Source organism: Triticum aestivum, chromosome 1A, assembly GCF_018294505.1.
Source record: "Triticum aestivum cultivar Chinese Spring chromosome 1A, IWGSC CS RefSeq v2.1, whole genome shotgun sequence".
Taxonomy (NCBI): domain Eukaryota; kingdom Viridiplantae; phylum Streptophyta; class Magnoliopsida; order Poales; family Poaceae; genus Triticum; species Triticum aestivum.
This window is the reverse complement of record NC_057794.1, coordinates 415,376,209-415,393,321: the sequence shown is the minus strand read 5'-3', so window position 1 is coordinate 415,393,321 and position 17,113 is coordinate 415,376,209. Positions and strand designations below refer to the sequence as shown.

At 44.2% G+C, this 17,113-nt stretch overlaps 1 protein-coding gene across 3 annotated transcripts; it reads right to left on the bottom strand.

The window, feature by feature from the left end:
* Positions 1-294: 294 nt before the first annotated feature.
* LOC123053606 (uncharacterized) lies at positions 295-16,100 on the bottom strand. 3 transcript variants are annotated; one of them, XM_044477089.1, is made up of 12 exons: positions 13,805-16,098; positions 13,159-13,726; positions 12,784-13,023; positions 11,872-12,001; positions 9,236-9,388; positions 8,901-9,142; positions 8,748-8,814; positions 7,811-8,017; positions 7,438-7,661; positions 6,856-6,934; positions 6,641-6,778; positions 295-998 (listed from the first exon to the last, which is right to left on the bottom strand). In XM_044477089.1, the coding sequence occupies exons 1-12, from the start codon at positions 15,903-15,905 to the stop codon at positions 789-791; spliced, it is 4,359 nt and encodes a 1,452-aa protein (XP_044333024.1). In that variant the 5' UTR covers positions 15,906-16,098; the 3' UTR covers positions 295-788. The 3 variants fall into 3 exon arrangements, 2 of the variants coding, with proteins under 2 accessions (XP_044333024.1, XP_044333017.1); XM_044477082.1 differs by having other exon boundaries at positions 13,159-16,098; XR_006425703.1 differs by lacking the exons at positions 295-998; positions 6,641-6,778 and having other exon boundaries at positions 6,885-6,934; positions 7,811-8,010; positions 13,159-16,100.
* Positions 16,101-17,113: the final 1,013 nt, after the last annotated feature.

Here is a 17,113-nt window from a genome sequence, read left to right as displayed (position 1 = left end):
TATGATTATGTGCTTACACATATATTTCTCACTGGTGTACACCACATTTTTTTCGCCCAGGCATATGTGCTAGTAATACAATAAGTCCAGCGACCGTAGACCGCACAAACATTCTAATCGTTTTGGAATGTACAGTCAATGCGTTCTGGCCCGCATTGGTAGTCAAAATTTCACGCTGTTCACTTAGTATCGTTACAGAAAATTGGCTACGTATAGCATATAAAAAATGCCAGCATGGGTAAATTCGACACCTTGACCTGAAAGCAACCAAGACACATGAACAATACTATACTTCTACAGAACAATCAACCGGCAACTTAAAGAGATTTGACTACGATACAACATTGTTTCCCATTGTCAAGTAGGGCACATTATATGAAGTACTCGTAAATGCAACAAAACCCCTGATACCAGCCCACCAGAAATAATTAATGCATCCTTGTGCACAACCATGAACAAATAATGTTGTTCTGTAAAGGGAAAGTGAAAAACTCTGTCCCTCTGATGTTATCCTTCAATGCTGGTGTTTAAGCATTCTTCAACCACCAAACAATCCTATAGACCATCCAGACCTTAAATTTCCAACTCTTCGGAAGAACTGCAAGAGCAGACATCTTAAGCTGCAATGATCTGTGGACGCCAAGGAGGATGGCAAGTTCGCAGTGGCACCCTAACAACTCCAGGACGACAATGCCACGCACCTTGGTGCAAGGTCGCTCATGCTCATTTGCAGCCGATGCAAAGATGCTTTCACGTTAAGACCAAACCACAAGCATCTACCAATAAATTTACCAGTAGTCATCCGAATATTCATATCCAGACCAGCGCGAGCGTGGTGCACCTTTGTTTGATTGCCCCGCAGATTGCCAATGTCGAGGGTTAAAACCCCCATCATAATGTCTTCTGTAGTGCTGTTCGGGCGACCTCGGTGTACTCCTCCCCTTATAAGCTCTCCTGCTAGCATTTCTTATATTCTCTTCAATATCATATTCTTCACGCTGCAAAATTCAAACAAAAGGGAAATGCTTCACTAAATGGAAAATAGGTTTAGCTGTAGTATCTGATAAAATGAAACGCAATGCATAAGTTTCATCTTGTAATTATAGAAAATTCATGGTTACAGCCATTAACAACAACTGTAACTAACAAGCAGCATCAAAACCAAACCTAAAAGTAGATTGCTAGTTTGAACCAGAAAATTTTCCAAACATTAGAGATTTCCTATACAACTTGTATTTGGACATCGAAATACGAATTCAAATTTGGAAAATAAACTTTGGCAGGTTTTCAACCGGTTTTGCATCTTCAGCTTCAAATTGTAAATTCCCATTTCTGGAACACTCTTGAGCAGTGACTTCCTATAAGGCTCTAACTAGCAAGAAACAAAAACTGGTCATGGAGTGGCCTGAGGGCTTGTTTCGGTCCCAAATCCTGGCTAGGGGTGTGCATTATTGGCTATGTGATTCGGTCTTCGGGTTACTTTAATTCCAGGTTCCACAAATTGACAACCGAATTCGTAACTAGCCAAACTACTAAGTGAACACTAATATACCAAATTTATTCGATTTGGTTATTCAGGTCTAGGCGTCTAGCTAGAAATAGTTTGCAGCATGGAAAAAATGCAGGAAAATAATAAAGGAAGTGGCAACTCACAAAGTAATCAAAGGAACAAAATGAAAAGGTACATGCACAGTTCCACCCGTCACAAATCAAACATGCTAAGCAAAGCACAAATATACGCCATGGTGACGATTGCTCAAGAATCAAACAAACTAAGCAAATCACACATATACACCACCCAGATGATTGCTTCAATGGGTGGAAACTCCGTGGCACTTTCCACTACAACAGACGTCTTCGTTTGCTCCACCGTCAGCCGGCAAGGACCTGTGGCGGGCTCAGTTGAGAAGGAGCGGCAGTGTCTGCTATGGATGATGGGAGTTGGATATCTTTGTCATCGGGGCGGTACCGGCAGCAGAGAGAGCAGGGACTAATGCGGCTGGGCATGGCCATGTGGATATGGAACAAGGACAGGCTGCCTGGAACCACACGAGGTTGGTGGGCTTGGGGCGTCAAAAAACCACAGCCAAGAGCATCTCCAACCAGACCCCCCCCCCCCCCCCGCCCCCACCCTCCCCCTCCGATCCGTTGGTCCGGGCGGCACCATCATAGTTGAAGTAGTGGCATCAAAAGACTTGAGGATTTGGCATGCCAGGATCTCACGATGACATCAATGTGCTTCAATGATCACCGTTGTTCAAGAGACTTTGGGATGGGGATGCTCCGGTGTGCAACTACACCATCAACAGGGACAACTACACCATGGGTACTATCTTGCCGATGGTATCTATCCTTAGTGGGAGATGTTTGTGAAGATTATCCCCGAGTCCCAAGGTAACAAAAGATGTCTGTTTGCACAAATACAAGCTGCTAGCAACGATGTGGAGAGGGCGTTTGGAGTGCTCCAAGCTCGTTGGAGTATTTTCGTGGAGTTGCAAATATGTAGGATCCTGAGACATTATGGGAGGTGATGACGAAAGAAATAGCACAAAAAAAATGAAAATAGCACCCAACAATTCAACAATACATAGTTCAAAGTAAAAAGTACTCTAGTGATCTAAACGATCTTATATTTCTTTACAGAGGGAGTACATAGTTCAAACATAAATATTATTTGGAGTGCATCGTTGAAACATAAAATTAATATGACATAACATAACCAATCTAATTGTTTCCAGCATGTTTCCACATATGCTTCACAAGATCATTTAGTTGCACATGCGCCTGTTGATCTTGAAGTTGTCGGTGCATCTCTAGGAAGTTGAGAACATGGGCTGCATCTTATTCCGGGCGGCAGACATGTACTCCGGGTTTCTCAAAGTCAGAAGTATGGTGAGCACCATCACCCTCATCCTCCACAATCATGTTGTGCAAGATCACACAAGTTGAATGATCTATGTGCATAACTCCGCCTATGTTGTCTCAACATAGCCAGTCCCAAGCCCGGGTAAAGGAGGAGGGTTGCGATAGGCTTGGCAAGCCAACGTCAAAACTCAGCCACTCTTACAGCGATGAAACCCAGAAGAACATCGTTGGGGCGTAAACCTCTTAGCGACGGATCATATCGGAACCCAGATATTGCGTAGGGCGCCGTATCTTGATCGGGATACATTGGCAAGTGAGCAAGGATCGGGTCGTCGCATCCTTAGTGGCGCACTACATCAACGCCCAAGTGTAGTGAAAATGAGCAAAAGGGTCTTCGCATTTGAGTCAACGAGTGCGAAGGGTAAGAAAGCTAGCCGAGCCTAGTAGGATCCGCTTAGGTAGCTGGGACATTGGGTCCCTAACAGGTAAGCTACAAGAGCTAGTTGATATAGCAGTGAAGAGAGGTGCTGATATACTTTGCGTCCAAGAAACCAAGTGGAGGGGGCAGAAGGCGAAGGAGGTGGACGATAGCGGCTTCAAGTTGTGGTACACGGGGACAACTGCAAGCAGAAATGGAGTAGGTATCTTGATCAACAAGAGCCTCAAGTATGGGGTGGTAGACGTGAAGAGGCGTGGGGACTGGATTATCCTGGTCAAGCTGGTAGTTGGAGACTTAGTTCTCAATGTTATCAACGCGTATGCCCCGCAAGTAGGCCACAACGAGGACACCAAGAGGGAGTTCTGGGAAGGCCTGGAGGACATGGTTAGGAGTGTACCTATTAGCGAGAAGCTTTTCATAGGAGGAGACCTCAATGGCCACATGGTTACATCTAACACGGGTTTTGAAGGGATGAGTGGGGCTTTGGCTATGGCGTCAGAAATCAAGGAGATGTCTTAGGCTTCCCTCTGGCCTACAACATGATCGTAGCTAACACCCTCTTTAAAAAGAGAGAATCACATCTAGTGACTTTTAGTAGTGGTCAACACTCTAGCCAGATTGATTGCGTCCTCTCGAGAAGAGAAGACAGGCGTGCTTGCCTAGACTGTAAGGTGATACCTGGAGAGAGTGTTGTCCCTCAGCATAAGCTTGTGGTGGCTGACTTCCGCTTTCAGATTCGTGCCAGCAAGATAAGCGTGCCAAAGTCGCCAGAAGGAAGTGGTGGAAGCTCAAGGGAGAGGCAACCTAGGCTTTCAAGGAGAGGGTCATTAAGGAGGGGCGGAGGAAAGGGGTGATGTAGACTATATGTGGATGAAGATGGCGACTTGCATTCGCAAGGTGGCTTCAGAGGAGTTTGGAGTAACCAAGGGAAGTAGAAGCGAAGCTAAAGATACCTGGTGGCGGAACGATGATGTCCATAAGGCTATTAAGGAGAAGAAAGACTATTTCAGGCAACATAGAGTACAAGGTGGCAAAGAAGGCCGCAAAGCAAGCTATGAGTGAAGCAAGGGGTCGAGCGTATGAGGACCTCTACCGGCACTTAAGACACGAAGAAAGGTGAAAGGGACATCCATAAGATGGCCAAGATCCAAGAGAGGAAGATGAGGGATGTCGACCAAGTCAAATGCATCAAAGGACAGAGCAGATGAACTCCTGGTGAAAGATGAGGTTAAGCATATATGGCGGGAGTACTTCCAGAAGCTGATCAATGGAGAGAATGAGAGCTATACCATTGAACTGGACGACTCCTTTGATGATACCCTCGGGCGTTTTGTGCGGTGAATCCAAGAGTCTGGGGTCAGGGAGGCTTCAAAAAGGATGAAAGGAGGCAAGGCGATGGGCCCTGATTGTATCCCCATTGAGGTGTGGAGAGGCCTCGGAGACATAGCGACGGCTAAGCTTTTTAACCTCATTTTTCGGGCAAACAAGATGCCAAAAGAATGGAGGTGGAGTATATTAGTACCAATCTTCAAGAACAAGGGGGATGTTCAAAGTTGTACTTACCGTGGAATTAAGCTGACGAGCCATACAAGGAAGCTATGGGAGAGTCATTGAGCACCGCTTAAAAAGAATGACAGGCATGACCAAAAATCAGTTTGGTTTTATGCCTGGGAGGTCGACCATGGAAGCCATTTTCTTGGTAGGACAACTTATGGAGAGATACAGGAAGCAAAAGAAGAACATGCACATGGTGTTCATTGACTTGGAGAAGGCCTACGATACGATACCACGAAATGTCATGTGGTGGGCCTTGGAGAAACACAAGTCCCAACAAAATACATTACCCTCATCAAGGACATGTACGATAATGTTGTGACAAGTGATGGCGACATTGACGACTTCCCGATTAAAATAGGACTGCACCAAGAGTCAACTTTGAGTCCTTGTCTTTTTGCTTTGATGATGGATGAGGCCACAAAGGAGATATCCCATGGTGTATGCTCTTTACGGAAGATGTAGTGCTAGTCGATGATAGTCGGACGGGGTTAATAGAAAGTTAGAGCTATGAAGACAAACCTTGGAATCGAAAGGTTTTAGGCTTGGTAGAACTAAAATCAAGTACATGAGGTGCGGTTTTAGCACTACTAGGTACGAGGAGGGGGTTAGCCTTGATGGGCAGGTGGTACCTCAAAAGGACACCTTTCGATATTTCAGGTCAATGTTGCAGAAGGATGGTGATATCGATGAAGATTTTGGGCCATCGAATCAAAGCCGGATGGATGAAGTGACGCCAAGCTTCTGGCGTTCCCTGTGACAAGAGAGTGCCACAAAAGCTAAAAGGCAGGTTCTATAATATGGCGATTCGACCCGCAATGTTGTATCACGCTGAGTGTTGGTCGACTAAAAGGCGACATGGTAACAGTTGGGCACAGGGAGATGCGTATGTTGAGATGGATGTGTGGCTACACAAGGAAGGATCTGGTCCGGGATGATGGTATACGAGATAGAGTTGGGGTAGCACTGATTGAAGAGTTGTCCAACATCATCTGAGATGGCTTGGGGCATATTCAGCACAGACCCCTAGAAGCCCCAGTGCATAATGGACAACTAAAGCGTGTTGACAATGTAAGAGAGGTCGGGGTAGACCAAACTTGCCATGGGAGGAGTCTGTAAAAAAGGATTGGAATATCACCAAAGAACTAGCCATGGATAGGGGTGCTTGGAAGTTAGCTATCCATGTGCCGGAACCATGAGTTTCAGCTTTAGCCTACCCCAACTTGTTTGGGACTAAAGGCTTTGTTGTTGTTGTAATGATCTATGTGCATGGGAATACATGGATTCGGGGTTTTGGAAATGGGGGGGGGGGGGGGGGGGGGGTTAAATTAGCCCCGTTCCCCGTCCGGTTGGAGATGCTCTAGCTGTGCTGCACGGAACATCATGGTCTTATTGGGTAGTTCGGTTTTATGGAGTGACAACCGAATAGCACAAGAATTGGTGCCAAACCCAGAACCCGTAAACCGGATAATCCCATAATTTGGCTAATTCAGTTCGGTTTCAGGTTAAATGCACCTAATCCTGGCACCGATCACGCAGTACCATGAAATGACCTACTTCAAGTGTTTACCAACAGCACTGTTATAAGTTCAGAGTTAAGACTGCTCCTGTTAGTTTTTTTTTCAGTACATTATAGTTGGAACTTGAAATTCACACAAGGTAATCAGTTCTGATTTTCCTTCTAAGCTTCTGTTATGCACGTAACTGGTTGGGTGTGCTTTCATGAAAACATTAGTTAATTGCCATTTTCCAGAATCATAGTCGATTGCAGTTATGTTTTACCTTGTCAGGATCTGAAAGAATATTATATGCCTCTCCAATCGTTTTGAACAGATGGTCGGCATCTGCATAAACCTCCTTTGCGACATCCCTCCAAAACCCATCATCGGCATTCTCATTTCTTACAAGCAATTGAGTGGCCTGCAGGTCAAAGTGGTGTAAAAAGCAAACTCTGCCTACATAAGAAACAATGAGAAATTTTCTGAAATAATGGGAACCTTATCCGGGTGGTGTCTCAATGCAGCTTTTCGGTAGGCCTTCTTAACATCTGCTGGAGAACAGGACGGTTCGACTCCCCTGGAAAGAATGGATAACACCCAATTGAGTTTATCTCCTCATGACATGAGCATACAGAATTTGCTTCATTCCATGAGAAATGCGATAAATTTATAAGTAGTGACTGGAAATGAGATGAGTACTGGTAAACCCGAAGCTAAAACATGTCTTTAAAAAACTTGGGGGTGATAGATGAAGTTGCCTTGCAACATACGTAGCATAACATAACTTTCTTGCTGATGTCATTTCAATGTCATATTGGTGCTCTTACGAACAGTTTCAGCACATTGACGAGCACAAAGAGCAAAGTTCCACTAAGGCTATAAGAAAGCACAGTCAGTTCTTGTAGGCATAATCAATGGTGTTCTTTGTTTTTCTACGATAATATAAAGTGGAAAACAAATGTAGGAGGCATGCATTATCAAACTGTTCTGGATGATGGAACTGAAACTAAACTTGTGGCAAGGAAAACACTATTAGATATTTAGATGAACAGATAGGTAAATTTCACTTAGAAAACTTACAAGATTAAATAAAAATTCAAGGGAGTATCTTTTCTTGCTTCATCCTCCGCAGATAGAAGTCGAGCACGCGCCTGCTTCAGGTCACTATGCTTATTGAAAACTTTTGGTGATACTCCAGGCTTATTGGCTTGCTTTTGAAGAAGTGAGATTAGCTTCCGTAAATCATTAGCAGATTGTCCATAATCCCTTATCATCTCATATAAGGTAGCCCGCCTGGAAATTGCCTGGAATTAAGAAGCTATTAGACTAAATCCTTGAACAATAATGTAGAGTTAAGATAGTCCGTATCTAATCTTTGACCTCCAGTTATTCTATACAAAACATGTGAAAAAAGAGAAGCTCATAACACAGAACAAAAGCTACTAAAGTATACCTTGGGATAATTTGCATCAAGAACCATGGCTAGTGAACAATCTGCAATTGCATCAGTAAGTTGACCAAGTGCTTGATATGCAGCTGCACGGTTGCAAAAGCAGACAGCTGAAAAGGGCCGTGAATCACTATTGTATGCCAAAGCCACTGAATACTGTTCCACAGCTTCCGAATATCGCCGAGCTTGAAATGATTCATTCCCTGCAGCCTAATAAGGATTATAGGTGGAGAAAGAACAATAGATTTGTCATTGTTGATTCCGGACTGCAAGAACTTGGGTTTTGATTCTGTTAGATTTCTCAGATTTATGACTTCCGTTCTTGATTTCAAGTTATTAGTTTGCTAGCCTGCTATAGCACGTGCACGCACACGCACACACAACTGTCAAACGGACTAAGCTGCTCCCAAATGACACCCCTGCCTCCCCAACCCCAGTCGGAGTGGCTCAAAATGCCAGGCCATGAAGCAACCAGGGGCCAGTTTTATGTTGTTCATTAATGTGAAAACTCGACAATATTTCTTCTTTTGAATCGGAGGCCAAGTTCCAAACCATGTTTCCGTCTATGAGAAGGTTTTCTTGCTTGTTTTTTTATTCTTCTTTTTTAGTCCAGGAACTTGTGGATAGAATTCTAAGGCCAAGTATAACTGAAAGCGGCTAAGAGGTTAATATGATTTAGAAATGAGATGACAATAATAATGCATATACATCAGCGAACATCGTGTATGGAACTTATCAAAATTAGAGAACTTGATTGTTCAACTGAAATTTAGCCGTCGGAAAATGTAGAAACAATTTATAGCATTCAAAGAAATAGGATGCCAAGGAAATATAATCAGCATACACATACCATTGGTAGATATGACACAGAACATATCAGCAGGTTTCTACTTTGCTAGTGCGCTAGAGGATGAAGAAAAATCAATAAACAGACATATACCTTGAAGGAAAGAAGTTTCCTTATACTTGTAGACAATGATGAGAAACATTTCCTAGTGCTCCCGTCACTGCGTGGTTGCCATCATTCAGAAGTTAAATATCACAATACAGACTAAGAAAAAGGAATGAAAATCACAGGACCTGGCAAATTTACCTCTCTTCGGCAGGTGTCGCCGGCTCATGCCTCTTTAGCAAGTCAAGAGACTCTTCAAGCTTGCCTAGAAGGAAGTAAGACTTGCCAATGAGGTATGGCCGCCAAAGTGTTGCGGAGCATTCTGCCTTTTCAGGTACACTAGAAATATTTGGCTCTCCATTGGCATTAATTGAAACAGAATTTCTTTCAGCCAAATCTGCTGTTTCTTGACAGAGTTCAATTACTTCTTCATATCTTCGTAGCTGTTTAGTGTCACAACCATATTAGTGAAGCAGTGATAAAAAAAGGATTCTTAACAATTCATTAGTGTAAAACCTCAGGCTAGAAATACATACTGTCAGCAGTGCCTCTGCTTTCATCTCCATTAAGTTATCCGAGTGTGAACTTATGTGCAATGCACTGGAGATAAGATCCAAAGCCGTTTCTGCATCAGGCAATGTTCTTTTCTTAAGAAGCTCCCTGGACTGGGATATACAGTCTGCCACTCTCTGCGGTATTGGTAAAAGGATGTCAATGAGACATAATGAACAACAAGATAACTCAAATCTTATTTCCTAAGGAAGCGATCATTCAAAAACTAGTACATCTGAACAATCCAAGAAGGGAATGTAACAATTGCATATCGATAACTAGGTGGGGCCACCAGACCAACACGAGATTCTACGAGCATTAAGCATGTAGTCATATACTATGGGGTTTGTACGTGATTCTGGATCTTCAAGTCCAAACAGAAATAATATTAGGAGAAGCTCACTATTTTAGCAAGACCAAACGTGAAAATCAAATTTTAGATGCAGGTAGCCTAAATGTAGATTAGCTTATATCATCGACTAGCTATTAGTGCGCACAAGATATGCCCCTGCAGCCGAAGGAAAGGAATGTGTATCAAACAATAACTCCTTGATGATAACAGGAAGGTGCGCACAAGATATTACACAGCTCCTCTAAAATAGACAAATTGCAAGCCTGGTACATAATAATTTCGCAACTGTATAGCAGAAAACGAGCAATTTGATGAGTCAGTGGTTGCTTGACGATAACAGAGTTCTCTTACAAAATAGTGCATCTAGGAATATCATGAGAATACGGTGAGGGTGTTCAATAGAAGATCCAAGCACACATACATGACTCAAGTAAGAATGGCTTTTCTCTCAATAATAAGTAAGAGTATGCTTAAAGAAATTACATCGTGTTATCAACAACTACCCACTTCATGAATGCAGACAAATAACATCAATGAAATAAGCTAGCCACCCATTTTTATCCAACAGAAGGTTTAGTATAACCATATTATCACCAGCAACTTAAAATGAAAAGGGAAAAACAAGCTGGTGATTCTGCAATTAAAACTACAGAAAATCAACATTCATCTATGTGTTATTGTGTGGAAAGGTATATTATATTTTGCAGATCAAGGTAGTGCTTAAAAAGGACAGACCCAGTGTATAGAAGCTCCCACACAAGGTGGGTCTGGGGAGGGATTATAGGAACCTACCTGCGAAGTGCAATGCAGAGAGGCTGGTTCGAACCCAGGACCTCTTGGCACAAGTGGGAAAATCTATTGCAAATATTCCAATGCCAGCACTAATGCGGTTCTATCGTTGTTTATACACAGTTGGTACGTGGGACGAAATCCTTATTATTCTAGCCATGGCAACTATTTGCTCATAGTGTCTGGTATTGTGGTAATGGCCAACATTCCTGGTATGCCAGCACCAAGGCAATGCCTAGAACAGGCACAATTTTCAGTAAAATAGCTATAATTACTTGATTACCACCAATATTAAGCTAATCATGTAAGTATTTAGTCCATTTGATACCCTCATCAGATGCAATGAAATATGGGAAGCAGACTAAGGCCACTGTTCATCAAGATGTAAAAGGCTAGTCAATGGAACCGTTCCATGTAGTGACATGCTAGAATTGAACCATAAATTGTCTAATGCAGCATAATAAGTTTCTTCATCAGAGCTGCATCCTACTGATATGACACTTGGGGCAGGTATTGACCTGTTTGGCAAGTGGCAACTCAAAAGAACTTCAAGCTTTTGAGGTCAGATTTATTTCCCTAGTCCTTGTATTTCTAGTTTAATTAAGAGTTCAATTTTCTTCGCTGGCCCATGAATAGTTGGCCCAATCCATGTAAAACTAAACTATGTGTGCATTCCATAGCAAACCTAAAGGACAGACCCAGTGCATAGAAGCTCCCACACAAGGTGGGGTCTGGGGAGGGATTATAGGAACCTAGTCTTACCCCTGCAAAGTGCAATGCAGAGAGGCTGGTTCGAACCCAGTACCTCTTGGCACAAGTGGGGAGGACTTCACCACTGCGCCAGGCCTGCCCTCATTCCATAGCAAACCTGTATGCACCAATTACCTTAAGTGGTCAACAGACTAGCCACCTGTAACAAATGAGCTGAAGGAATCGCCAAAGATCATGCATTACAGCAAGTACTATAAAAAGGAGGCCACCTGGCGACAGCATCCTCACCTTGTTTGCCTAGCCAAATTATTCCACATAGCTACCCAGGAGCCAAATCAGGGACTGGGCACCAGGTCCTGGCTTGCGATCTATATGGCCACCTACAAGCCTACTTGGAGATTACGCATTAGCTTAATCGGGGAGTTGGCAGGCTCTGGCCTGCCACCTAGGATCCTGATCAGGAATCATGCATTAGTCTAATCAGGGATTGCGCACCAGGAGCTGGCCTGCCACCCAAGTAGCCCTTTGGATAACACTGATTGTCTGACTGTAGCCACACAAAATACATACTTTCATCACATATTGCTAGAGAACCACAAGTCATTGGTACGTTTTAGGGCTGACAAGACTGAAGACGTAAATTCCAAAACATACTGATATCACCAAATTGAACAGAACAAAAAAATTGAAGGTGATTTAACATGCTGATACTATTAAATTGTACAGGATTAAAAACTTGAAGGTAACCCTTGAGCAGAAAAAACATGCCTTGACTCTTTCCAGACCATTTGAAGCCTCAGCAAACATTTTGGTGTCAGAATAAGCAGTGTTACTAGATTTCAAACAGGCTGTGTAATTGTTTGATGCACCTTCAAGATCCCCAAGCGCAAGTTGGCAACTGCATGCGTAGATAGTAAGAAGTTAAACCTAGCAATCACTTAAGAAGTTTAACAGTAAGAAAGTACCAGCAACTGAAGTTGCTGAGTTAATAATGGTCTCCCCAAAGTACTCTACTACAACACATATCAAGCGGCAAACCAGATCAACAGAAATGTTTTCCCCTGGACTATAGTTTTAGTCATGTAAAATATACCATGGCTATAACCTGACTGACATAAAAGGAGATCTGAATTATCTGAGCATAGTGGCACTATTACAACCAGACCACACATTACTGACCTTCCAGATGCATATAAATTTAAAATTATTTATAATGCTAAAAATATCTTCGAATCTTCCATGATAAAAAAAACAGAACATACCACTATTGGGCATTTACCAGAATAATATACATCAATGGCCCTTGCATAAAACTTAGTCCCCCGTATAATGATCGGGGCTCTGATGTTTTTTGCTCAACCAGACATGCTATTGCAATGGAAAAAATACAAATCTTTAATTCTGTATAAAGGCCTCAATCTCAGTGGCAGCAGTCCATCCACCTTCTCCTACACTGTCTTACATGCCTACCTGCGGGATAATCTCAATGCAAAACCTAGATGCCTCTCGATTCTACTCGAGGCGGAGCTTGGTCGAGAGATGAGACCGATGCCAAGGGTGTGTCATGTAGCACAACAGTTATGGTTTGACATGCTGAAGCAATCTAATCTGTTGATCCGTAGCATGGTATTTAGCTAGTATACAGAAGAATTAGTTGGGTTGAGGAGAGCAACTCCTTACTTTGCAGCACGAACTTTAGCCTTGAGAAAGGTGGGGTCAATAGATGTCGCGATTGAACAATCTTGAAGAGCTTCTCTCATTCTCCCCAGAGACATTCTAGTAGCTGCACGGTTGCTATAGCACAGCATCAACGCATGGGAACAGCGTCCAGAAGTTGCATACTGGGAAATCGAATTTATTCCACGGGTATAACACCCCTCTGCAGTAGCAAAGTGACCATTTGCATAGGCTTGATTCCCACTGGCACAAATGGAACAAACAAACTATGATATAACAAAAATTGGAGTAATCACAAGCTTTTACAGTAAGATATTTCTAAATGCCATAACGATGACAATGAGATATATAGAAAAAATCAAACATGTCCAGACAAACCTTGTACGCCAGGTCTCACAAGTCTCCAAGTCTGCGGAAACTGATGCATCTCTCCTCAACTGCTCTTTCACTGAATTTTCTGTTGTACTTGTTTCTGGGGAAAACTGCATGCTTTTTGTGTCTTGTGAGCCTTTTGGTTGTACAGAAGCCTGGGTAGCTGAAGGCTTAGGCGCCTGACAAACCTTAGTCCTTAACTTCCTTTTTGTAGTATGTCTTTGTGTCGGTAAGGAACTTTCAGGATACAGTGATGCACCAAAGGTGAAGTTCAGCCGACTCAAATTTGCCGAGCTTGATTGAACATTAACAGGTTCACCAGACTCATGTGGTGTTCTGGAGGTGTTCTCTTCGCAAGTCGGCCCACTAACATTACATCCAGAACCATCAACCCAAGCTTCTGTCGTGTACATTTTAGGTTCACCATTTGCATCAACATTCATATTAGTGAAAATGGGCTGTGGTGCATCATAGAAATTTATTTCTCCATCGAAACTAGAAAAGTTGCTACCAAAGTTACTCTCAGATGCATCCACAATGGGATCTCTGCCTTCATCTTGACACGTTGGAAGATCTGCATCAATAACCAAGTGCTCAGTTGCAGAAACTAGATCATCTTCAGCACAACTGGTATTCTGATTCGGGACACTACCATCACAAATGTCAGTGGACTGATCACAACTCACGAATGCCTCTCTTGGCACTTGTTCAACTGTTGCCTGATAAGGAGAACAATCCATTGGTGAATAGTCACCTGTTAAATCTGAAGCTAATCCATTGGCGCATGTTTCTTGAGAAACTTGATGGAGTTGACCATGCTGTTTTAGCCTTGTTGGTCTTTTCTTTTTCCTTGTGCTTCTATGTGCTTCCTTTTTGTCTCTATACGCTGATTTTATATAGTCTATACCAAATAAGCTCTCTCTGGAGCAACTAGCAGGATCTTGTTTGACCGCACAAGATTCACCAGGAGCACTTTCGCTTCCTCCATTTGGAGGACTGGAACTGAAAGACGGCATCGCATTTGCAGAAGTAGAGTAAGTAGATGAATGATTCGACGGAGTAAACAGGCATGACTCCTGAACTTTGGGCTGCGGAAAGGTACAATATCCTGGCACAGCTTCTACTTTGCTCTGAAAGGAAAATTTAGGAGTACACGCATCACTTGCGTTGACATTTCCAGCTGAAGGTCCTTCCTTGTTGATGTTTAATTTCTTGATTTCATCTTGCAGTGCATGTTCTGCAGTCCCTTCAGATAGAATAGTTACACTGCTGCCACTGCCATCATTAGCCAAGCTCCCTCTACTGCCCTTTGATTCAGAGGATACATTAGTTTGAAAGCTTGTGAATGATGTGGTTTTCAAAGAAGAAAAACTTGAAGTTGCATTACTACCAAAAACAAATGGTTCTGGTTGCCGAGTAGCAGCTTCATCTTTCACGCTCTGAGATGGGATTACCTGCTCTATATTTAACTTTGTCATCTTCTCCGGAAGTGTGCTCCCCATAGTACCATGAGCTGAAGTACAAGTGCTTGTACTTGCACCACTGCCACTATTATCACCATCATCCATGACAACCCTTGCTGACTGCTCTGAAGCAGAGTATGTGCTTCCATTTCTTCCAAATACAAAAGTCTCTGGTGAACAAGTTGTATCATCACTTTTCATGCTCTGTTTAACTCCACCTCCTACATTCAAATTTGATGCCCTCTCTGGAGGTACATTGGCAGCACCATTGGCAGAGATAGAAGCATTGTTATTCCCAAAGGAGAAAAATATACTGCCCTTGTCTGAAGTATTGCTTGAAGCGTTGCCAAATATAGTACCTGCAGTTCGGCCATCCCCAAAGCCAAGCACTTCAGTTTGACGACTACCGCTACCTCCATCTTTCATGTACTGAAACGTGCCACTTCCTATATTCAACTGTGTTATCTTCTCCTGAAGCACACTTGCATCATGAGCACGATAATCTGCAGTAGCATCACTGGTGCTTTCAGCATGGCCACTTTCCGGTGTACCATTTGCCTTGGTAACCTGAACTGAACTGGAAGCATATGAATCAGCACAAAAGGAAGCAGTGCTCCTACTATCAGCAAAACTCCCAGCCCCATTACTTCCAAACACAAACGTTTTTGGCCCAACTTTAGCACCCTCATTCTGTAATGGCACTTCGGTTCCTATATTCAACTGTGTCAGCTTTTCCGGGAGCACATTGGCCTCGCTGCTGGAAACCGAACTAGGTGTAGTAGCACCAAAGACAAAGCTCTTCTCGGTTTGATCCACCCCCTTACCAGCACCAACGCTGCATTTACCTGGACTCTGCAGGTTCAGCTTCCCCATCTTATGGTCCAGCTTCGAAGCAGCTGATGAGCCCACATCGAACCGTGGCAGGCTGTCCCTCACGCTCCCAAACACGAAGGGAGCTTCATTGGATGCCGCCGCCGGCGGCCGCCTCGCCGCTGGAGCAGGTCCAAACACATTGCCCACCTTCTGGCCCTTCCCGAATTCGTAACCACCGCCACCAGCCACACTCCCCGACCCGCCAGTTCCGTCCTGCCCCGATGCATCCGTACCGCCGCCAAGGAATGGATTCCACGGCGCCGAGGTCGAGGTCGAGGTCGACGGTTGCGCGCGAGAGCGGGAGGTGGTGGCCGCGTGTCGGCGCTTGGCCAGCCGAGGGGCTCGGCGGGACGGCGGCGCGGCGGAAGGGTCAGCGGGCGGCGGCGCGAGGCCGAGACCTAGGTGGGGGCTGGTCATGGCGGCGGCGGCGGCTGGATGGGGCGAACTAGGGTTTTAGCGCGCGGGGCAGGGCGGCACCGCCCGCGGCATCCCCCTCGGCGCTGGGGCGGCGGCGGGCGGCGGGCGGCGGGCGATCGGTGGGGAAGGTTCTGGAGAGGCGTGGAAGAGTGCGGCTGATTTGGGGGAGGGCGTGGCAAGGCGGAGGGGGGGGAGAGGAGGCGGGCGAGGGCAGGGGAGGAGGTTGCTTACGGAAGGCGGCGAAGGCGATGCGTGGGCGTCTATTGGTTTGGCAATTTCATACTTGGGCTTCCTTCGTAGACGCTGTCCCATTTTTCAAATTTGGAAATGGCCTGGCTTGGGTCGTTCCCAGCTGGACTCTTTCCTTTTACTTGCCTCCAAGCATTTGTGCATTCCGAGCAGGAGTCCTGCGTGAACTTTTGCGGCGTCTGTCCTCGTAAAATTTGTACTATCGTAGTACTGTGCATTCATCGATTTTCTGTGAGATCATGCCTCTAGACAAGTGTTGTTGTTGTTGTTGTTTTACAGGGATCTAGACAAGTGTTTGAGTGAATTTTCGTAAAAAAAAGTGTCTGAATGAAAGTATGAACTGAAAAATGGACTCTAGTTTTTGCAAGTTGCGGTCTTTGTTTTTTTTATTGAAACTACCAAAAATGCTCGTGCGTTGCAACGAGAGAAACAAATCTCATATGCCCCTAGGGACCTGTATGTGCTGCTAATTCTCCTTTTCGCCCACCCATAAAAAAAATTCTCCTTTTCGCCACCGTTGTTGTTAATGGTTACGTTGTCTGTTCATGATCAATCCCAAGGTGATTGGCTTTCATCGTTGTGTAGCCCTCCCTGCATCAACTTGTAAATCCACGTACTTATAGTGGGTGTCCACATATGAGTGTATGCTGAGGAATGCCTTCATGCTCGTCGTGGTAAGCGCCAAAGTTCATGTCCAACTTTTTGCCTCTTCGTTGACCACTATCACTAATCTGTCGGCTTCGTCCTGCAGAGACATGGTGTTGAGGTGTGAGGAAATCCGTCGTCGACGACACACATCTTTTAGTGTGGGGAATCAGATGAAGGTGACATGAGGGTTAGACTCACAATGACAGTGTCATGGTCGGGGTTCTCAGGTTCTCAAATTTAAAAGGGAAATAAAGAATACTGCAGTTGCAAACCGATTTTATATATTTGGATGATCAGCGTGTCCTTATTGA